General features: G+C 39.9%; 1 protein-coding gene and 1 long non-coding RNA gene across 2 annotated transcripts in view; one reads left to right on the top strand and one right to left on the bottom strand.

Annotated features, from left to right (window-relative positions):
* LOC139716517 (ubiquitin carboxyl-terminal hydrolase 25-like) overlaps positions 1 to 22,241 on the bottom strand; it is a 53,315-nt gene extending 31,074 nt beyond the window's left edge. The window contains exon 1 of the mRNA XM_071628057.1: positions 22,013 to 22,241. Coding sequence (XP_071484158.1) covers positions 22,013 to 22,057 — 45 coding nt within the window. The 5' untranslated portion in view covers positions 22,058 to 22,241. The remainder of the gene's footprint in view (positions 1 to 22,012) is intronic.
* On the top strand, positions 6,461 to 9,349 carry LOC139716567 (uncharacterized). Its single transcript, XR_011709912.1, has 3 exons — positions 6,461 to 6,557; positions 8,074 to 8,211; positions 8,798 to 9,349. It is a non-coding gene; the product is annotated as an uncharacterized lncRNA (long non-coding RNA).
* Positions 22,242 to 22,380: the final 139 nt, after the last annotated feature.

The raw sequence follows: 22,380 nt of genomic DNA, 5'->3' as shown, positions 1-22,380 counted from the left end.
TTACACATAGCAATATAAATCAATACATGTAATTCCTCCTCCTTTTCTTTACTCCTGACAGTTTGACATTTTCCAGTTCCCACAGATCTGAGCTCATCACACTATGCTATCTAATCAAGCCAACCTATAATATGCAGTCATAACAACAACAAAAAAGAATGAACAAACAGTGCTCAGTAAACCTGTACAGTAGCAGCGAGTTAATTCAACTTTTACTTTAGAATGTCAGCGCATGGCAGTACCATAGGGGTCATATCTCATCATAACTGTTTAATGTAGACATCTTCTCGCATCCAAGCTGTGTTGAGGCTCTGCTGAGCACAAACAACATCAGCTACAACAAAAAAAAGGGAATATAATAAGGAAACATAAATACTTCATGGCAGTTATTATGTCCTAGTGCACGCAGCCAGTCAGCACAAGTCTCCCATTGAATCTTACACCACGAGGCATCCGTGCAGGTATAGAGAGAACGAGAAGGTGTCTGAATTCCACAAATTGCTCGCATTCCAGCATGTCCCTCATCTCCAGTCACAATTGACTCGGTCTGTGATGGAGTGCATCCATGTTCTGCGTGTCAGCGATCCGCATGTTACACATTACGTGTGCAGCATTTCCCCATCCAAAGCATGCACATGTATATCGTATATGTTCAGTGTGCCCATGGGGCCAGTACATTGTAATATTGTAGTCTCACGTGTCTACAGGATGGAGCTATTTAATGCAGGTATAAATGCATAAGATCCAGCTATTCGTATCCTCTGCTCACAAACACACACACCACTCTTCCGCTGCTATCCTGCAAAGTGATGTAAGCGTACCATGCCGAGAGGAAACCCTACTCTCATCCGACCCTCAACATCCCGGTTGAATGGTCCCTTAATCGTCTCGGCGGATGCGGGGATTTACATACGTCCGACTCCAACTCTTCCTCCTCCTCCTTCAGCGCCCGAATGTTGCAGAGAAAAAGAAAATGAGGAGGAGGCCTTTGAGTATTTCCTTCCTAATAGTTCACTGACTGTTTTCTGCACATGCAGAACTTCTGTCTGAGGGAAGAGCTATAGAAGCCAAGGGGGATGTGTTATCCCAGATAACATTCCGGAGATTCTCTAAGGTCACCATTGGTGATGTGGAAGGCAGTGGGGAGGATGAGGGGATAAGAGATGAAGGGGGATGGGTCGGAGGGGAAGATGGGGAGGAATGGGGAGTGGAAGGGGGGGCATGGGGGGGGGGGGGGGGGGGAGTGTGGGAGGAGAGGGCAAGGCAAGGGGACGGAAATAGCCAAAGGCTTTCACAGCGACCTGATCTCGATTCTGCCTCACCCCAAGATGATCCCCATCTTCCTTGATGTGTGCTCATGTGTATCACCATGCAAAGCTGACTCAATTGCTCAAATAAAGTAATGCTGATGTCAATATTCTATTTAAAAAACAACATTTAATGATGATAATTTGCCAACCCAGAGATTAGAATGCCACTTTTTTATCCATGCAAAGCCTCATATATACTGTACATCTTGAACAGATCTGTAAGAATGACATTACCTGAAATCAGATATATAAATCTGTATTAAATACTTTCAGAAACTGCATGAGACTACCATGAGGGTTCACATTCATAGAAGTGTCATGAAAATAATGATACCAGTAATGAAAAAACAGGAGTGACCAGAAACCCAAATTTACATCAAATTCATGTACAGTGTATACACATCAATCTTTTGGTGTGTCTTTTGCTCTTTCTTGCCACAGAACTTAAATGGCACATTCTTAATAGAGTTCGAGCGACACTGTCTCTGACTCGGTCCCATCGTAGGTTAAAGGGATCGTACAGTTTTTGTTGAGGCGTAACCTCAGATTTCTAACATTTTTTTGGTGAGATAGTGAGAAATCTCTTATGAAATATGAAAGAGCCTGTAATTCCAAGAGGAATTCAAAGTTTATTTGATGAAAATTGGTTCTAAAATGGCTGAGATACCCCAAAACAGAGTGATCTGAATAAAAGGTGGGACCTATCTTTTATTATGATGGCTTTGTTTTACTTTGTTTTTGGATGTCTCAGCTATTCCAAAACCGATTTTCATCAAATAAACTTTGAATTCCTCGTAGAATGGTATGCTCTATACTATTTCATAAGTAGTTTCTCGGTATCTCACAAGAAGTTAGAAGCTCAATCCTCACCTCAACCAATACTATACCATCCCTTTAAAACCCAAAGAGATCATGTTTAAAAGAGATCATTTGTGTGTGATGGAGAGAGTGAGTGAAGATTGAATGGGAGGATGCGGGGAACCACAATGGATGAGAGAGGTCTGTGGAATCTTGGATGAAGGTGAACTCTTGTCTCGCTCATCTTTACTCCTGTTACGAGGGGGAAGGGCAGGGCACATGGGGAGGGGGGAGAAGAGGGTTAGGGGGTTGGATATTGATGAAAAAAAATATTCAGGTGGGTGGGGGCAGCAAGGGAAAGAGGGATGAGATGAGATTATAAAGAAGGTCGTCACAGAATTTTGTGGACAATGAAGGAAAAATAAAGTGTCCTCTTTTGATTTCATTGCTGCCTGCCAAAAAGATGCCTAGATGTCTGGCAGCTGCAGCACTTTCTTCAGGGATGTCACAGAATTATTCGCACCATGAAGGACAAACTGTCCACCCTTCGATCTCCTCACTTGACAGATGAGCAGGATGGATGGTACACTGTAGCTTTTGCACTTTCAACACAATGAAGATTTTTCCATATGTGCACATACTGTACGATAGAAAGTGTAAAGCATACAGATAATGTGTGTGTGTGTGTGTGTGCGTGTGTGTGTGTGTGTGTGTGCGTGTGTGTGTGTGTGTGTGTGTGTGTGTATGCAGGGAGGAGGGAGAGGGAGTTAGGAGTGTATGGGTGGGTGGGGTATGAAGTAGGATGTCACAGCAATTTGTGGCAGGGGGGAGAAAGTGTCCTCCTCCCTAATGACCTCCTCACTTGTACTCTCAGCAGATACCACAGCTGGGTCTTCCTGTTGAAACATGCACATGAGAGCTCTAGGCTACAGACTACAGAGAGATTGACTAGTAGGCCTGTTGGGAGATACCCCAACAGATTTTGACAAGATAAACTCAGAAACAACAGCTCACAGTATCGGCATTTTCATGATCAAGACAATCATAATCCTCCTCCTCCTCCTACTCCTCTTCAACAAATTACCATCATTATCCTCATCACTGACATTGCCTTCTCTTCATCAACTTAATTTTCATTATCACCGCCATTATGAAGTTATTTCATCATCATCATCATCATCACCATCACCATCACCATCACCATCACCATCACCATCACCATCACCATCATTATCACCATCACCATCACCATCACCATCACCATCACCATCACCATCACCATCACAACCACCACCATCACTATCACCACCATCACCATCACCATCACCATCACCATCACCATCACCATCACCATCATCATCTTCTTCTTCTTCTTCTTCTTCCTTTTCTTTATCACTATCATTCGTGAAATCATCATAAATATCATATCCTCCTCGTCTTCACCTTCATCATCTTGCCAAAATTATCTTCTTCCTTGTGAAAGTGATACTGCAGCTTCTGGGCCCCATTTCATAAACGATGTTAGGATACAATCTCTTCCTGGAATGGCAACTGCCCATAGCAACAGCTAATCAGGAAGCGTGATTCTTGTCCCTACCATGACACTTGTCATTCCAGCAAGAATTGCTACATGCATCATATCAACTTTTTTTTTAAATGAAATGTGACCCTCGTGTCTGTAATCTCTGTATATAGCAGTTTCTGCTGTCATCATAGCCATCACTATCATCTGTCTTCATCTTCCTCCTTGTCTACATCCTCCTCCTTCTCTTGTTCCTCCTAGGCCCATTCCTTCTCATTAAATCATCTCCCCATCTATTCTTTTTTCCTTTCCTCTCTTTCTCATTAGGAATGTTGACATATTTTTGCATACTGCTTGTGATTTGTATAACTTGTTTTTAATTCCAATCACCAATGTGGAAAATATTTTTACATTAAAGGGACTGGGGATGAGTGTTGGAACCCAAAATGCAAAAGTGCTATTTCATGAAGTGAAACAGGCAAAAACAAGGACCAATGTCTATGAAAGGACTAAGCAATGAAAAAGAATCGATGAAAAATACGGCATTATGAAGATATCTATGATTTTTTGAAGAGCGTTACATGTAACGCTTGTCAAAATCACGGGGGGTCGGCTTAGAGGCTCTCCGTTCAAGTGTTGTTTTTGCCTCCCTCTTTTGTCCGATTTTGGCACAGCGTTAATGTATTGCCTTCTCCTCGGCGAAAAGCAAGCCCAAGATATCGCCCCTATTGCGAGGCGAAACCCGGGTGCCTGTTCACTGGCTAGCGAGCGTTATCGGTGCATTTCCCGGGATCCGCCCGGCAGCTTGTAGCTGGCACGGGTCCGCTTGAACTCTGATCTGCTGGCTGCGTATAAATACCATCCACACTAACAATGGAGCCGCAGGTGGAGAGCGAGAGATCTGTCTCCAAGAAGAGGAAGACCATGAAAACCAGTGACAGAGTATGGAGATGGTGACAGAAAAATAAAATGTAGAGTCCCAATTCCCCTCAAGACACTAGAAGATAAGGGGCTGAACGACAGAGATGTCATTTCACTTCGGCTGGATCGGTAATAAATTTGTGAAACTCAGAAGACCTCATAGTCATACTAGTTCAGTGTGAGTAGGACCTATAACAACTGTTACAGTGTTTAGTGTTGTTAGTGTAACATTAATTGATAGAGATGTCACTTAGAGGATCTACACACACTATTGGCCTACTATTTAGTAATACTGATAGTAGGCCTAGATTAGTAATTTTGTTAGGTGTCCTATGCCACACCCTAACATTTTTCTATTAAACTAAAAGATATAGTCCTATACCGGTACTTGTAGGCCTATCAGAGTTTGCCTGAGATTTTTAATACTCACATATGTGGAGAAAGGCTACATGCAGATTCACAAAAAGGTGTATTCAGAATGCGATTGAGGTATGGTAGGTATCTTAGACCTAGACCTATGTATTTTGAGACCCATAATTTAATGACATGAAAGTAGAATAGGGCAACATAATCCAGTATACGGTAAAATAGGAATTCGCGTATTATCTACATGCAAAACACTTTATTAGCGTGCCATTTCTTAATGTGAACAGCGATTTATGTGTAATTAATAGAGAAGCACATTTCAAAAAGGAGAAATGTTGAGCCAAATTTGGGATGTCATTCATAGGCAAAAAAATTTCCAGTTATGGTAACTATACACAGCCCAGTCGCTGTACGTACGTAGCGACAGGATTCGCACAGTGTACTTACAGCGTGTGGTCGGGCTACAGCTATAATGGCAGAGAAAAAGGGCCTCGGACTAGGAGTGGTAGACGCTGTAAGTACGGTACGCTGTGCGAATCCTGTCGCTATGTACCTACGTACAGCAACTGGGCTGTGTATAGTTACCATAAGTTAACATGGAAATTTTTTTGCCTATGATTAGTATGAATGACATCCCAAATTTGGCTCAACATTTCTCCTTTTTGAAATGTGCTTCTCTATTACACATAAATCGCTGTTCACAGTAAGAAATGGCACGCTATTTGTGTTTTGCATGTAAATACGCGAATTCCTATTTTACCGTATTCTGGATTATGTTGCCCTATTCTACCTTCATGTCAAATTATGGGTCTCAAAATGTCGAAATAAGAAAGTTACGACACTCATCAGAACTGACGTTTGTTACAAATTGGCGATAGGCGAGAAATCCAATTTTACGAAACGACACTGAATGAATGAAAGTGTCAGCGAATCTGGTAACTCTCGGTTTTTACAAAATACTTTGTGGAGACTCAACTGTGTATATGTTGTCATCACAGCTATGATCGGACCAAAAACGTGAATTCACATGTTTGGTAAGGTACCAGTACCTTGTTATTGTCTCCGGTACACATGGCATTGCAAAAATGTTGATTGAAGTGTATCTATTGTGCGTACATACATAAGTGGCTAATGGCGTATATGCATTGTAGCGCAGTTCACTCAGTCTCTATAGTGTAGTGGTTAATGGTGTATGCTTTGTAGCACAGTAGGTGCTAATTGTTGAGAAAGGTCTGTCGGATATTATTGTGGGTATCTTTTGTAGAGCAACAGCCAGCATCGCATTCAAGGACCATCCTGACTAGGCAGCTCAGTGAAGCCAGTGACAGCCCCTCTGGTCAGTTGAGACCAGCCCTCCCAGCTACCCAGCTTGATGAAGCCAGTGAAATTCCCTCTCGTCAGTTTTGACCAGCTACCCAGCTCGGTGAAGCCAGTGACATCCCCTCTCATCAATTGAGACCAGCCCTCCTAGCTAACCAGCTTGATGAAGCCAGTGACATTCCCTCTCGTCAGTTTCGACCAGCTAGCCTATACCCGGCTTGATGTCCCCTCTCATCAGTCGAGACCAGCCCTCCCAGCTTGATGAAGCCAGTGACATCCCCTCTTGCCCATTGAGACCAGCCCTTCCGTTGGTACAAAAGGTTTGTACAAACTAACTTTAATTACCTGGTACTATTTTAATACACCTAGATCCAACAACTGTTTTGAACCTGCAAATGAAAGTTAATGTTGATATTTAGTACACAAAACATCAATAAATTGAATAGATAACTCTGTGTTCTCAAACGATGCTGTTCTTATTCTTGCTGTAATTTAACTTATAACATTTTTTTTTAAAACCCAAAGCTGTGGTAGTGGTTAATAAGATTATGGTTGTCTTGATCATTACTTTTAGGGTTACAAGTTACATAGTTTGTACATTGCAGCCACATATAGGCCTACTATATGATTGTATGTGGAATTATACAGACCCCCAAATCCCTTGCATGTGGCTGGATTGAAAGACATCATAGGCCCGATATGAGGTTGTATACACAACATATAAATAAATAGGGCCTACTTTGTAGATGGGTAATTCCATGAAGTTGGGGCAGTGTCCATGTATGTAGCATCGTGATATTGACAAAATACATGTCAGCATAACTCAATATCAATTATGCTATACATTTATTGTTTGTAGGCTTTACATTTGCATTGAGGCCACACATTTTCCTGGAAATTTTGTGCCATTCAGACTCAATTTTAATGAAGTTATTAAACAATATGTAACACTGTGTCCTGGAGCATCGTGACGTGTCCACGTAGCATCGTGATATTTTAAAATTTGGTCCAAAGAGACAAATTATGGCAATGAGCTTGACCAAAATTTGATGCAATATGCATATTTACAAGGTATGAATAAGATAGCTAAATATCTCAAATTTCCTGTACACAGTTTCAATTTTAAAAGAAAATTACAAAATGTATCACGATGCTATGCGGTGTCCTTTTTTGTGTAAAACTGTGGAAAGGAGAGTTAAGATATTTAGCTATCTGACTAATCTAGTAATTATGCATATTATATCAAATTTTGGTCAAGCTAATTGCCTTAATTTGTCTTTTAGGACCAAATGTTTACTATCACGATGCTACATGGACACGTCACGATGCTACAGGACACCATTACATATCGTTTTAATAATTTCATCAAAATTGAGTCGGAATGGCACAAAATTTCCAGGAAAATGTATGGTCTCAATACAACTGCAAAGCCTATAAACAATACATGTATAGCATAATTAGTATTGAGTTATGCTAAAATGTCACACTTCGTGCCCCAACTTCACAGAATTACCCAGATGCACAATGAGAGGCTGAGGTCATCCCGACGTCATGTGCAGTGTCAACTCATCAAAAATTTGGCTAGGGTCTCTGTAGGTCTTATTTTCCTTTTTGCTATTTAAGTTCTACAGTAGACAGTCTATTTCTAACATATTTCATGGAGTTTTCTCTGTTGCATGTATGTGAGCACTACAAGATAAAGCTACCTGGTAGACTCTACACTGAAATACATGGGATAGCAAGTTCTGTGACTAAATTTACAGATTGGTGAAGAACTAACGGGACTATCCTAATTGTAAGTCCGTGTTAATGCCTTTCATTGTGTCTGATATACAGATGAACTCCAGTCCAGATGCCCCTGTGAAATGGAAAAAGGACAAGTTCATGAATGCCGTTGCCTTCTCCAATTAGTTGTGGAGGAAAATGCTACTCTGAGGAAAGGACTTGGGTCAAATTGAAGTGGATCAAAACCTGGTGAGAGTGCTGACAGATATTGATTTTATCAGAGCCTGGGCAGATGTAAGGAGATAACAGGTTACTGTAAAAGTGGATATTTTAGCGCGACTAATTTTTTGCGGTCGGCGGGGTAAGAAGAGCTTCGCATGTTTATAGTTCCGCGGAATCAAGACATCAACTACTTGAACAAATGGCGAGCAAAAATATTCGCATGCTTTTATTTTCGCGCTAGTTTCGGCTTACGCGAAATGCGTGAAAATTTCAACCAACACCGCAAGAAATTTCCACTTTTACAGTAGATGATGAAGACGTCCCTTTGGCATGCATATTAGGGAATTTTTATGTAAATATCATAAATAAAATGAGCTATTTTCATTGGACTTTCAGCATATAACATAATTGCTTTCATCAGTACTAAACTTGTCATTGCTTGAATGATAGTCTTTAAAGAGAATATTTACTATGTGTATTACTGAATAGTTAATTGAGTCTATATGAGTAGTAAAATAATTTTTCATTGTAAATGTGTAGTAGTTACTTTATTACCAACATTCAGTCATTAGATGAGAGATCAATAGAATGTGCTTGTTGGCCTCTATTGCAGTGGAACAGCTAGCATCACATCCAAGTGCCATCACAGATATCCAGGTTGTTGAAGCCAGTGACACCCCCTCTCGCCAAATAAGACTGCCTCTTCTAGGCTACGCAGCTCGGTGAGACCTGTGACATCCATCTCGCCAGTGGAAACCAGCCCTCTCTGCCACCAAGCTCAGTGAATCCAGTGACATCCCCTCTCATCAATCAGAACCAGCCCTCCCAACTACTTAGCTCCATGAAGCCAGTGACATCCCCTCTCATGTTCTTCTTTGTGGCTGGCAAATGTTTGAAAACTGAACTTGGATGACTTCAATATCATAATTATGTTGAGTGCATCCAAGTGATGGCAATGATAATAGCTCTGACACCAGTTCTTCCTGTAGGCCTACTGTCAATTTATGCCTTCATTGTGTATTATAGCAAAAGACATGTTAGTAATGAAAAAGCTGCACCTTTGTACCAGGATTGTTGGGGATTCTGATAAATGCACATTGAACATGAATAACATCAATTCCAATCATAGACTACATTCATGTGATGGCAGTGATAACTGATATGACACTACATTTACATCTCTGAACTCTCTATTTCTGTCTTTCCTGTGAGGTAACAACAAACATGTTAGTACTCAAATGTGTGAATCAGAATGAAACAGTGAATTGATTGCCTGGAAAATTTGTTCTTGCCCCATGTAGCAAGTAGGGAAAATAAATCCTGTAAACTCCTAAACTGCATGTGCGTTAAACTGTTACTGGAAACTGAAAGGGCTGCAATATCCAGGCACAAAGTGTTTTGTCCTTTTTTAGCTCACCTGAGCCGAAGGCTCAAGTGAGCTATTGCGATCGCTCTTCGTCCGGCGTCCGTCGTGCGTCGTCCGTCGTCCGTCGTGCGTAAACTTTTTACATTTTCATCTTCTTCTCGAGAACCCCATGACCGATTTTCACCAAACTTGGCAGGTAGCATCCCTAGGGGGATAGGATCTCAATTTGTTCAAATGGGCACCATGGCCCACCTGGGGGGCCCCAGGGGAGCCCAAACACCCTAAAATTAAGGAATCTTTAAAAATCTTCTTCTCTAGAACCAGAAGTGATAGGGCTTAATTGATACTATGAGTAAGTACATTGATGAATGTAGTTTCAAGTTTGTTCATGGGGGAATCAGGGGTGCCCCCCTTGGGACCCAGGGGAGGGGGGTGGGGAGGAGTCCTATTGGGGCCTAAATTGTACATTTTCATCTTCACTTTGAGATCGCCATGTCTGATTTTCACCAAACTTGGTAGGTAGCATCCCTAGGGGGATAGGATCTCAATTTGTTCAAATGGGCACCATTGCCCACCTGGGGGTCCCTAGGGGGCCAAACCCCTAAAATTAAGGAACCTTTAAAAATCTTCTCTCGAACCAGAAATGATAGGGCTTAGATGATACTATGAGTTAGTACATTGATGACTGTAGTTTCAAGTTTTTTTCATGGGGTTGGCGGATTCATTCCCCCCCCCCCCCCCCCCCCCCCCCCCACACGCCCTTAGGACCCAGGAGAGGGCTGGGGAGAAGTCCAACACTTGTAATGGAGCCTGAATTGTACATGTTCATCTTCTTCTTGAAAACCTCAAGATGAATTTCGACCAAACTTAGCAGGTAGCATCCCTAGGGGGATAGAATCTTAATTCCTTCAAATGGGCACCATGTCCCTCTTGGGGGCCCCCTAGGGGGCCCACCCCCCCCCCCCCCACATTGAGGAATATTTAAAATCTTCTGCTCTAGAACCAGAAATGATAAAGCAAAGTTAACCATGAGTTTGAACATTGATGACTTTAGTTCCAAGTTTGTTAATTGCAGATTCAGATCCAGGACTGCCTGCCCCTCCCCCCCCTACCCCCCCCCCCCCCCGAGTTGAGGGGGGGGGGGGGAGGGATCCATATGCAGACCTAAAGTTTCCAATGTTCTCAGGTAAGAGTGTGCAAGAATGCATGGAAGGTGAAATTGCGATACTCAGGTGAGCGCGTGACCCGCGGGTCTCTTGTTTTTCATTTGGTCTTTTTTCCCCCTGTGTTTCCCAGGTGTTTCAGAGGTGAAATACTACAATTACTCCGTTACGATAAAATATTGCATCAGTGTTGGTTAGTTCCAATGCAAGTTTAGATATAACATTGTACCGGATACTTCGAATTCTCTGGCCTACTCGGTACTTGTGTTTCAAATCTTTGAAGAAAAAAAAAAAAGGGTTTGCCATGAAGATTGCATTGAATTGCATGTACATGTAATAACACAACCCGTTTGTGTTTCATGTAATAATTACATGAATTGTAAATTATTGTAAATTGAGATTTCGTTGATTTTTTTTTTCTACGTAGCCCGACCAGACGCCGTGCGAAGCACGGCAGTTACTGCGTACATGGTACCGACCTAGCGCTGGGCCGGCTGTGTCCGTCCTTACCCGGAAAAGTTTCTATGTACGTACACGCACAGCCCAGTCGCTGTACATAATAGCCCGCCCGGCGTCTGGTCGGGCTACGTATTACTTTACCGCATTCACCTATCCCGCTTTCGGTACTTCTCAACGAAGAATCTTGTAATAAATGGAGTTTGATGGCTTTTAGGATACGTAGCCTACCGAGTCTTCTGACGATAGAACTAGCTCTCATAATATCTTGGAAGAAGGACATGTGAATCTGAAAAGGAGGAGTCCTTTGATTTTAGGTTAGCGCTCTCATCAAATGAAAACACGCAAGATCGTACAGCAGCTCGAGCTTAGAAGCACTAGCACTGGACACTGTGTATGATGATGCAAGTGAAGTGCGGCCAGCGCTCGCCGCGCCCATAGCACAGCCAGCCGTAGAGCTAGCCACAATTGCTCTACGTATAACTACTAGTAGTTCCGCAGCTCACTCGGCATGTTGGCTTGATTTCGCTGTAAGTTGGCTTGATGTTCGCAGTCAACAAGCAGTATTCCGCAATTCAAATACGTATCGCCATCGTATCGAAGGGTCTTTTTCCAGAAAAGTATGTTTTGTTTTTCGCTTTTTAAAACATTTGAGAAGATTCCGATTTCCAAGATATTTTCACACATGTTAAGTTACATATCTACCTTTCATTTTATACCCAAAGCACCTTCTCTTTCGCATGTTTTGCACAACCGAACACTCATCCCCAGTCCCTTTAAACCCTTGTCTGCCCCCTCACTGACGCACCATGTGAACAATGCACATTTGCACATCACGTCTCCCAAAATACAGCGGTTACCCTCGAGACAAGAGGAATGATCCATGAGAGGGATGCAGTTTCCGTGGATACCCGGCAACCTCCGCCATCATCCTGCGGGGGTAAAAGAGCCCAACAAGAGTGTGTGTATGCTACACGATACTGGGGCTGTGTAGTCCCGGCCCGAGAGATCTTCCAGGCGTGGTATGTGTGGAATCCGAGTCGACCTAATGCAGGCATCTGGCTCCCTCGCTTGTCAGCTGTTATCAATGATCCTGGAGAGAGCATTTTAAAGATCTGCTGAGGAGTAGTCTCAGCTGCAGACCCCTCTCAGAATTTTTCTACGCCACATCAAGCACATGCTACACGCACATCCACTCAGTGACATCATCTTTATTTATATACCATTCATTCTTCTTAGCCTAGTACCAAGTGATGAGCTCATTTCATGCACTTATTTTAATTCTGCATAGGTAAAGATGATATCGATAATATAATAATATATATTTTTCTCTTTGAGGTTTGTTATTGCATTGGTTGCAACTACTGTCATATATTAATCATACAAATGTTTCTCTCCACAGTCAGGGCAACCCTTATAGCCATGTCACGCATAACCTTTGCGATGGTCGTATGCACACATTTGCATATAGACTACTGAGTAGCGTCTGGGGGGACATTGCATTATATTTCCTTCCCCATAAAACTCTATAGAGGACGTGTGTTCCTACTACGGTGTATCCCTGCTTGGTTTTGTTTTAAATAAAATGTGATGTGAAAGATTGGTGGATGCTCCACTGCAGCGTAGGGGTGTTTTAATGCTGCTGGTCTTTCATTCAGAAGTGCAGGGAAACATAAGAAGAGTTTGGCTGCAAAACAAATTGACTCCACTCTTGCTTAAACGTGAGATACAAGCCTGTATGTGCAATTCGTGCTGCCAAGAAATAAAGAATATATACAGCAGTTATATGGAACATATTGGATATTTTTATTCACAACTTCAAGAATACTTCTTCTTATGTGACAAGTGAGGTATCACTGGAAAGGCTACTATATCTTGTTTTATATTTATTTACATTCCACATACTAAGAATCTTGTTATAGGATTGGTCAAGAGCTGATCACGTGATAAAGCATTGTTTTGCCCATCGCATCACCTAAGAAGAAAAGTTCGTTACACTCTATGATGATAGTCATTTTTGTTCGCTGATCTCTTATAGTCCATACAGTCCTAACGCGTGATATAACTTATAATTTTGAGTACGCACGAAATAAAAGTGTGTTGCACTGTGGTCAATCATTTGACCTCGGTCAAGTGATAGACCACAGTGCAACGCACTTTTAGCGTCAGTGAGACGATGCCATGTTGTAATTGCCAGCCTACATCTAAAGTTGGCTCATACGTTACCGTACCGCGCGTGCACGTAGTCTACCTGTATAGTTACCTTGATGGTGTTTCAAAATGTTCAGCGTTTTTAGCAACAACATGATTGGTAAGTGAACGTAACCTAAGCCCTAAAGGCTTGGCCTAAGGATTGATCTATACCAACCTAGGATAGGTCTAGATTCTCCAACTCTCGCTAGACCTAACGTAGGCCCTACAGATCTGCAGTTTTAGTGTTTTTGGACTTGGAGTCTAGTCTAGAAATAACTAACATGTTAGATCTAGAAACCTAGCTGTGTTGTTCCCCTCCCCCCTTCCTGTCTTGTTCCCGACAGTTAAAATGATTTCAGATGTGGAATTAAACAGGAATATAGGCCTAGATGTGGAATATTACAAGCAAATAATCAACTTTTGATTTCAGGCAATGAGACAAACTATCACTTCCTCGGCGATCTGAATGTGTACGCTATCTTTCCTCAGCTGCGCTTCGGAAAGATACATTGTAGCTACATCCAGATCACCTCGGAAGTGATAGTTTGTCCCAACACCTTCACCAACGTTAATTATTTGCTTAGTACCATACTATTACGATGATGGACCTACAATACTGTACTTTAAAATGTTTTAAAATGGCACTTGTGGGTCAATCCACGTCAAATCATCCAGTGCTTGTCACCCGACCCCCTCCGATTTTCTTTAAAATCGCACCAAATGTTCCCCAAAGTGTCTGACGGAAAATTCCAAAATATTTTGCCCCAAGGTCAATTGGTTGCTAAGATACAGCCTCACATAGCAACCGATGCGCATTCCAAAATATTAGTTAAAAGAAAATTATGCATTTTTGATTGATTGTGGTAGCATGGATATTTATGCAAAAGTGTTCATTATCTGGAAATTGAAAGAACTTTATAGTCTTTGCAAGAAAAAGTGACTGTGACGCGAAATTGGCTTTTCGTTAACGTGCACGAGGTCACCGAAAATGGTGTTAAATGTTAATTTCGAAAATTTTAATGCATATTTAGAGGCTAATATCTTCCACATTTCATCACCTTAGGTTCTAAAATATTATGCTGTTGAAGGCTTTGACGTGCTCAGTAATTTTGAAAAAAATTAGCGGATTCGTGCTCACCGTTTTTACGGAGAGCGCCCTCAAAGTTGACAAAAATGAAAAATGTGCCAAATTCAAGGTCACGGATCACCCTTCGTCCCACCTAGGAATGGCATCAATTTTTTTGTATTGATAGACATGTACCTATGTTATCTTGGGTTACCAATGAAATTTTGCTACCGAAATGTTCAATGGTAAATTTACCCCACTGAAAATGGACGTAAACGGCCAAATTCCCATGTAATATCACATATTGGGTTTAGAGGACATTACAAATGTCCATGCGTTCAAGCTGAAAAGCCCTAGCCCTGTGATATTTGCTGTAGGGGTAGTCTGTTATACATATTTTAATAATATATACCACAAAACACTTTTATTACGTGATAATGACCTTGAAATTTAATCCAAAATTTGATAAAAACAATTAGTCGCTCTATTTTCCTCATTGCACTGCATGTAATATGTGTTTTGAAAGACTTTTCACACAGCAGTATTTCAAGAATTATGAAAGCTGACAGCCTACCATATTAAGGTTCTAAACTATTTTGTGCTCTTCTTTCAGATTTAGTGTCAATTTGATCATGAATGTTATACCCTTGACCTTGAAGTGTTTCTAAAAATAGCTGTAAATTTGTTAACTACAAATTACACACATGACAGGTGTTTTATGGCATGATATACTTGTGATTCTTTCACAAACACAAAAGCTTTTTATAGTGTAAATGTTATATACTGGAATTAATCTATACGTGCTTGCAAGATTATGTTACAATTAATTACTTTGTTTTGACGATGACCCTCAATTTCAATCACAAAAGGGGACAGTAATATTTTGTGATTTTGTGTGCATTTCCTATGGAAAACAGTGCTTTGTGGTGAAATTCATAAAAACATGACCATTTTTACTATTTATCACTTTGATTGATTAATTCTATTCAAATTATGGTAGAAAAAGTGGGATGTGACAATTTCCAATAAAAAAACCCTACAAAGAATGCTGTAGAAAATAAAAAACAAAGAAATACATAACAAATATTCCAAAAACAAGAAAATACATAAGAATGGAAATTATTTTGGAAGTTGTCACAAGTTACAGAACAAATCCCCCCAAGAAGAAGACTCTCAGTGCTTTTAATGTGCGTTTCACAGGCTAGAATAAGAATCTAATGTGTTGGGTGCAATGTCCATAATAATTATCAACTATTACTTACATACAGGTCTTTATGGGCAGGAATAGGCATTTCTCCTGATTTTGAAGGTCATAAATTCAGGGTCATTGTCAGAACAAAGTAATTGATTGTAATATATCTTGCAAGAACCTATAGATTTATTCCAGTATATAACAGTTACACTGCAAAAACTTTTGCGTTTGTGAAAGAATCACTAGTATGTTATGCCATAAAACACCTGTTGTGTGTGTAATTTGTAATTTTAACAAATTTACAGCTATTTTTAGAAGCACTTCAAGGTCAAGGGTATAACATTCATGATCAAATTGACACTAAATCTGAAAGAAGAGCACAAATAGTTTAGAACCTTAATACGGTAGGCTGTCAGCTTTCATAAATCTTGAAATATTGCTCTGTGAAAACTCTTTCAAAACACATTATTACATGCAGTGCAATGAGGAAAATGGAGCGACTTATTGTTTTTATCAAATCTTGGATTAAATTTCAAGGTCATTATTATGTAATAGAAGTGTTTTGTGGTATATATTATTAAAATATGTATAACAGACTACCCCTACAGCAAATATCACAGGGCTAGGGCTTTTTATCTTGAAAGCATGGACATTTGAAATGTCCTCTAAACCCAATATATGATATTACATGGGAATTTGGCCGTTTACGTCCATTTTCAGTGGGGTAAATTTACCATTGAACATTTCGGTAGCAAAATTTCTTTGGTGACCCAAGATAATATAGGTAAATGTCTATCAATACAAAAAAATTGATGCAATTCCTAGGTGGGACGAAGGGTGATCTGTGACCTTGAATTTGGCACATTTTTCATTTTTGTCAACTTTGAGGGCGCTCTCCGTAAAAACGGTGAGCACGAATCCGCTAATTTTTTTTCAAAATTACTGAGCAAGTCAAAGCCTTCAACAGCATAATATTTTAGAACCTAAGGTGATGAAATGTGGAAGAAATTAGCCTCTAAATATGCATTAAAATTTTCGAAATTAACATTTAACACCATTTTCGGTGACCTCGTGCACGTTAACGAAAAGTCAAATTTGCGTCACAGTCACTTTTTCTTGCAAAGACTATAAAGTTCTCTCAATTTCCAGATAATGAACACTTTTGCATAAATATCCATGCTACCACAATCAATCAAAAATGCATAATTTTCTTTTAACTAATATTTTGGAATGTGCATTGGTTGCTATGTGAGGCTGTATCTTAGCAACCAATTGACCTTGGGGCAAAATATTTTGGAATTTTCCGTCAGACACTTTGGGGAACATTTGGTGCGATTTTAAAGAAAATCGGAGGGGGTCGGGTGACAACTTTTCTGAAAATTGGATGATTTGACGTGGATTGACCCATATGCCATTATGCGATCCAACCATTCAGACATTGTACAATAATGTAGATAGATAATGGGTGACAAGAAAGGTGGTAACACATGGAATGCTCCTTCATGTAAAAGTTTTGTAGACCTACCGTCCTAGACTAGCATTGCAAGCATCGAGGTCGCAGCATTTTGTACATTCCCATTCCCAATGAGGGCCTTTAGTGTAAGAGCTGTTATTTTCACAGGGGTTTAATCTTCCCGAAATTTCGCATATCCACTGTTGGGCTGCGAAATCAACAACACCGGAAATATCGCACCTGATCTTAATCGAGTTAATCTGCGGCACAAAAATATTGACATGATCATTTCACAGCATTTGGTGCCTTCCGAACTGGGGCGAAACCACGGCCTTGGCTGGTCGGAAACACACACGCTAATGTGTCTTCTCATTACGCGCATTGCTCCTTATCAACAAACCTAAATCTGCGATAGGGTGCAGTGAACTTGATTGCAGAACAGTGGCAGTATGAATGTGAACAGACATTACATGTAGTGCACTTACAATGTACGACAGCCTCTGTGTCAAGTCACGAAAAATAACATCAAGTCTGTGACCTCCTCATTCACTATTATACGGTCTTTATAAATTTATGTGAAATTAGCAGCTTTTACAGTCAGCCATTCTGGGACACAGCGTCTACATGTACACAAGTGTGTACCTTGCAAAACAGCACTGCAGGATTCTGAGGGTAGTTAATAATAATAATAACAACTATGTCTTATTGAGCGCTTTTACAAGAACTGATCAAAGCGCTGTACATACATGTGTACATCAACATACAATATTCACAAGGCATATTTTTGGTGGAAAGATAACTATACAGTACCCAGCATTTTTATCTTTCGTTCAATCGACACATGTGTTGTAATACAATTTAGGGAAAGCAGAACTTTAATTTCTATACAACCTGCTGCATTTTTTGGCAACTAAACCAGCAGAAAAACACTGCACAAAAAGTAACAGTTGGCATCTCTGTACCATCCATGCAAGTACATGGATCAGTCAAGGTAGCTTGCAAGAACCCATCAAACCCAAGTTCAATGTACAGTATGTCATTGTTTTGCATTTTATTTTTTTCCATGTATTTTTTTTTTACAAATTTCTCATTCTACCATTTCATACCCATGGATGCAGATCAATAACAAAATGTTCTCCTTGAAATTGGACACTATTTATTAAGCAATGAATAGAGTCAATTTTAATCAAATTGCAGGTCTGGGGAATTTTATGTGTGCACAGCATTTCATGCACCAGGTAATTAGCACATTCTGCATTCCTGTCAATGTACAGTGTTAAGAGCTCCTGTGATGAATCCAAATGTCAACCACAATTTTTGCTAACCTTTCCATGACATTTGAAACAAATCTTACTATCCAGTTAAAAATATCTGGTCAAAACAGAAAAAAAAAAACACATTCTACAAATGTACATGCATTCAAATAACTACAATGTAGTTACAATTGCATCATAACCTTGAAACAAGAGAGTTAATGAGAGTGAGACTTTGAGTCGTTTGAATCTAGAGATTCATCCCAGATATACAGTTTATTAATTTAAAAAAAAAAAACCACTTTCCACTTTCGAGATGTATACACTTGTATATCAAGTGGCAAGTGGTCAAAAGTGGTTAAAAGTATCAATGAACAGTCAAGTAGTTTTGCGTGATAGGATAGATTACACCCTTACTACTGTGCTGGAAGAGCTTGTATTTAAGCTATGCTGTTGATCATGTTACTGGTTGGCCAGCATTTTAGTACTGTACATTGCATAGTGAGCACAATTGTACAGTGTGCTGAAACAGCACACATTGCATTGGGTCACATTTTTTCATACCGTACATGTAACACCACAGATAATGTATTTGATGTTTCATGTTTTTCTTTTCCTTTTTCCTGAGAGGGGATAGTTTTTCCAAATTTTGCTTTATTTTCTTGTTGTTTTCTTCTCTCGGGGGGGGGGGGGGGGGGGGGGGGGGGGGCTGAAAATCCTAAAGGTTTTCAGCATAGTTGATGTGTTACATTGACATTTTGGGTGTTATTGTTTCTAACTCTAAGAAGTTGTGTACAATGCACATGTACTTGTAAAAATAATTCATGAAACCTTTAAAAATATTGATAGCAGAGATGGCACAGTAAGAGAAAGAGAACAGCAGCCGAGGCCTAGGCATGAGATTATGCATCCCCCCCCCCCCCCTCCCCCCATGGTACTACAATGTATTGTAGTCATGAGCATTGGTATTCTACAGTTGTAAGCTGTAAATCACATGATAATATGGTACATTATACAAACATAATATTTTGGCTTAAATGCAGATTTAAAAAACGAGAGGAAATCCCTGTTTGTTCTGTTTTCACAGTCTTTTTTTTTTTGTGGGGGCAGCATAACCAAAACAAATATGATGATACACCTCCACACAATAAACAAGTATATGTATGATGATACACCTCCACACAAAACTTCAGAAAAGTTTGTAAGAGTGCAGACAATGAGACCCTAAAAAGTAAATTATTTTGCGTAAAAACTAGACAAGCAAATGGTGATACCACTAAGTAAAAGTTAAAGGCAGTAAGAAGTTCAAATGAATACATTTCCATATACAATTTTTGTAACGGATCATAAGCCATGCTGAGTTTGAATAAAATCAATCAAGAAATGCAGCCCACTGGCCATGCAGCCCACTGGCCACGCAGCCCATTGGCCACACACAAGACACTGACTTTTACTTGTACATACAGTGTTAGATACACTTTGTACACGTACATGTAGGGCCATTTACCCCATCAACGGGGGAACACTGGGGCAGCATCATCAAAAAGAAAGACAAAAATTACAGTGATGCACCTCCACACTGCTCCTGATTTCATTTTTCCCTTCAAACTTCACATCAATTTTTTTCGATATACTGGGTTTAATAGAGGAGTCAATGATACTGTAGGTTCTGGTGTTGTATGTACACCTCTCATGCATCAGAGTGGACTAGGCCTCTTGAGGCTGAGAAATCTGCTTAACGCACAGAGCTGGATTGTCAAGAAGATGCAATCCCCTCCCCCCCCCCCCCCCCACCCCACCAAAAAACAAACAAACAAAAAAAAAAACAGGAAAATCAGGTGGGAGGAAAGTTTCACTATGCCGAACCTTGGACCTCAAACGTAAGCCAAAAAGATACAGAACCCCACACATACAAATGTAGATACAATGTAGCATCAATTTTCAGCACACAAATCGAAAGCAAAAAAAAAAAAACCAAAAAAAAAAACTTTAACAATAACAACCTCCACAAAAATTTTTAACATGAGTCTGATGAAAATTGGTGATGTCAGTCATGTGCTGCCCATGTTTACTTAAACATACAAGTATGACAAAATTACAAATGGGGAGGGGGAACCTTTGGTAAATTATTGTAGTGTCAGAAGTCTACTGATAAACAGCCAAAACATTTTTAGAATTTGTTGGTTCATCAACATTCAATGGTACAAATCTCTAGCTACTAGTACCACATGAACAATGCAACTACAATGTACATATTCACTCATCTTTGCACATTCAGTTGTACAATGCTTGGGCAATATCAAATACAAGACAAAATGACACCAGAATCTAATATTACAGTAATAACAAACAAACAAACAAACAAGCCAAAAAGTAGAATAAAATATGTTAGGTCTGATTTTGTTTTCCAGTGCTGTAAATCAAATCGACCAGATACAGTACACTGCAGGTGGAAATAGTTTAACATGCAAGCAATGTAAACCCGTTTCCACTTTTTTGTGTGTTCGTTCTTGGTCTACAAGAACTTGAATGATAAAATGTTAGTTAAAAAAACCCTCACCAAGGTTTGACTTTCAATGCAAAAATTTGACCTTGTGCAAAAGCAAAGGTTTCTACATAGCGGGTGGTCAAATCGTTATGATCAAATTATGGGCAGCTTGCTTTACATAATTTCAACAGCTTGCAGTCAGTAGTAGACAAAGTAATCAGGCAGACACACATTGTACTACACAAATGATTGCTGATGATTAATGACCACCATTAAGTCAGTAACATACAATTGTAGCCAGTCAATGCACAAATTTCAACACTTAATGAATTTCTGAAGAGGAAAATGATAGTAAACAGGGAATAATTTTTCTAGTATCACAATTTGCTATGCATATTTCAAATTATATGACTGCTACACACGAGTACAATTGTACGCAAAATATCTTGTGTGTACATTTGTAGCAGGTTTTTCACACAGGAATGTACACAACTCTTGACATGACGTCAAAGTATTTTCCCATTGATCAAAACTGCTAATCAAATTTGAGAAGTAAAATAATACCCCTGGTAGCCGAACTAAACTACGTATAAAACTGTCAAAAGATGAAGAATAAATTTACATGTATCTAGAGGAGGGTCTAAACAAATTCAGTGATGAGTTAAAAGTGAAAAATTACATCCACATGTCCTCACTAACCTCAGTTTTTAATAAAGGTCTAGAACTAATTCATTGGATTTGCACTCCTGTGGTAGTGCTGTCTGTGCTAGTAAATAGTTACATTCTAGACCTGCTTTGTTTTCAACATTCAGATTTAGGAGCTCTTGAACATGAATGAACACTGCTGAATACATTCTCTAGAATCTATTGAAACGATATTTGGAAGAAATTTTTCAATTGATTACTAAACAGCATTATAACTTACATGTACGTATTTCCTGGAAAGTAGACGCAATAAAAACCGATAATAAACATGCACGTCAAAGGCGAAGGATGGAAAACTGGGAGTGGAGATTTAGGTTCTGTCATGTTTACTTTGACACCTTGTCCTTGCCACTCCACAGCAACACATGCATGAAGCAGCGCAAGACAACTGCTACTCACTCACGTACACACACGCAATAACACAGGTTGCAATGTTTGGGACTATACACAAATCTGAAGCGTCAAATGCCCATTACATCTCTTAGTGCCTTACCTTTGAAGGTCTGTGGGTACGGAGTACATTTTGTTCTACCGTCATTTTCTTTAAGAGTTTCTCAGAATCAGCGTCTCTTCAGTATCAGTATTTGCCATCAGAATTATGGAATCTGCGACAGGATAAGCTACGACTTCTTTGGCAGTAGCAAAGACATTCATAAGCACGCATTCTTCCACCGGTTTTTACATACATTTCAGTGTAGCAAATATTCTGCACATCACACTGCCTGCATGCATGCATGCACTGCACTTGTGACGTACGTACACACCACACACACAAGCACTGCAATGGGTTCGTGCGTTTGTGAATTGTGTGTGAATGAGTGATAGAGGAGCGGAGAAGCTGTGTTGTTTGCAACACTTACT

The sequence above is a fragment of the Diadema antillarum genome, unplaced genomic scaffold (assembly GCF_040938485.1).
Source record: "Diadema antillarum isolate AM-2024a unplaced genomic scaffold, OU_Dant_1.0 scf00000066, whole genome shotgun sequence".
Taxonomy (NCBI): domain Eukaryota; kingdom Metazoa; phylum Echinodermata; class Echinoidea; order Diadematoida; family Diadematidae; genus Diadema; species Diadema antillarum.
This window is presented reverse-complemented; position numbering and strand designations above follow the sequence as displayed.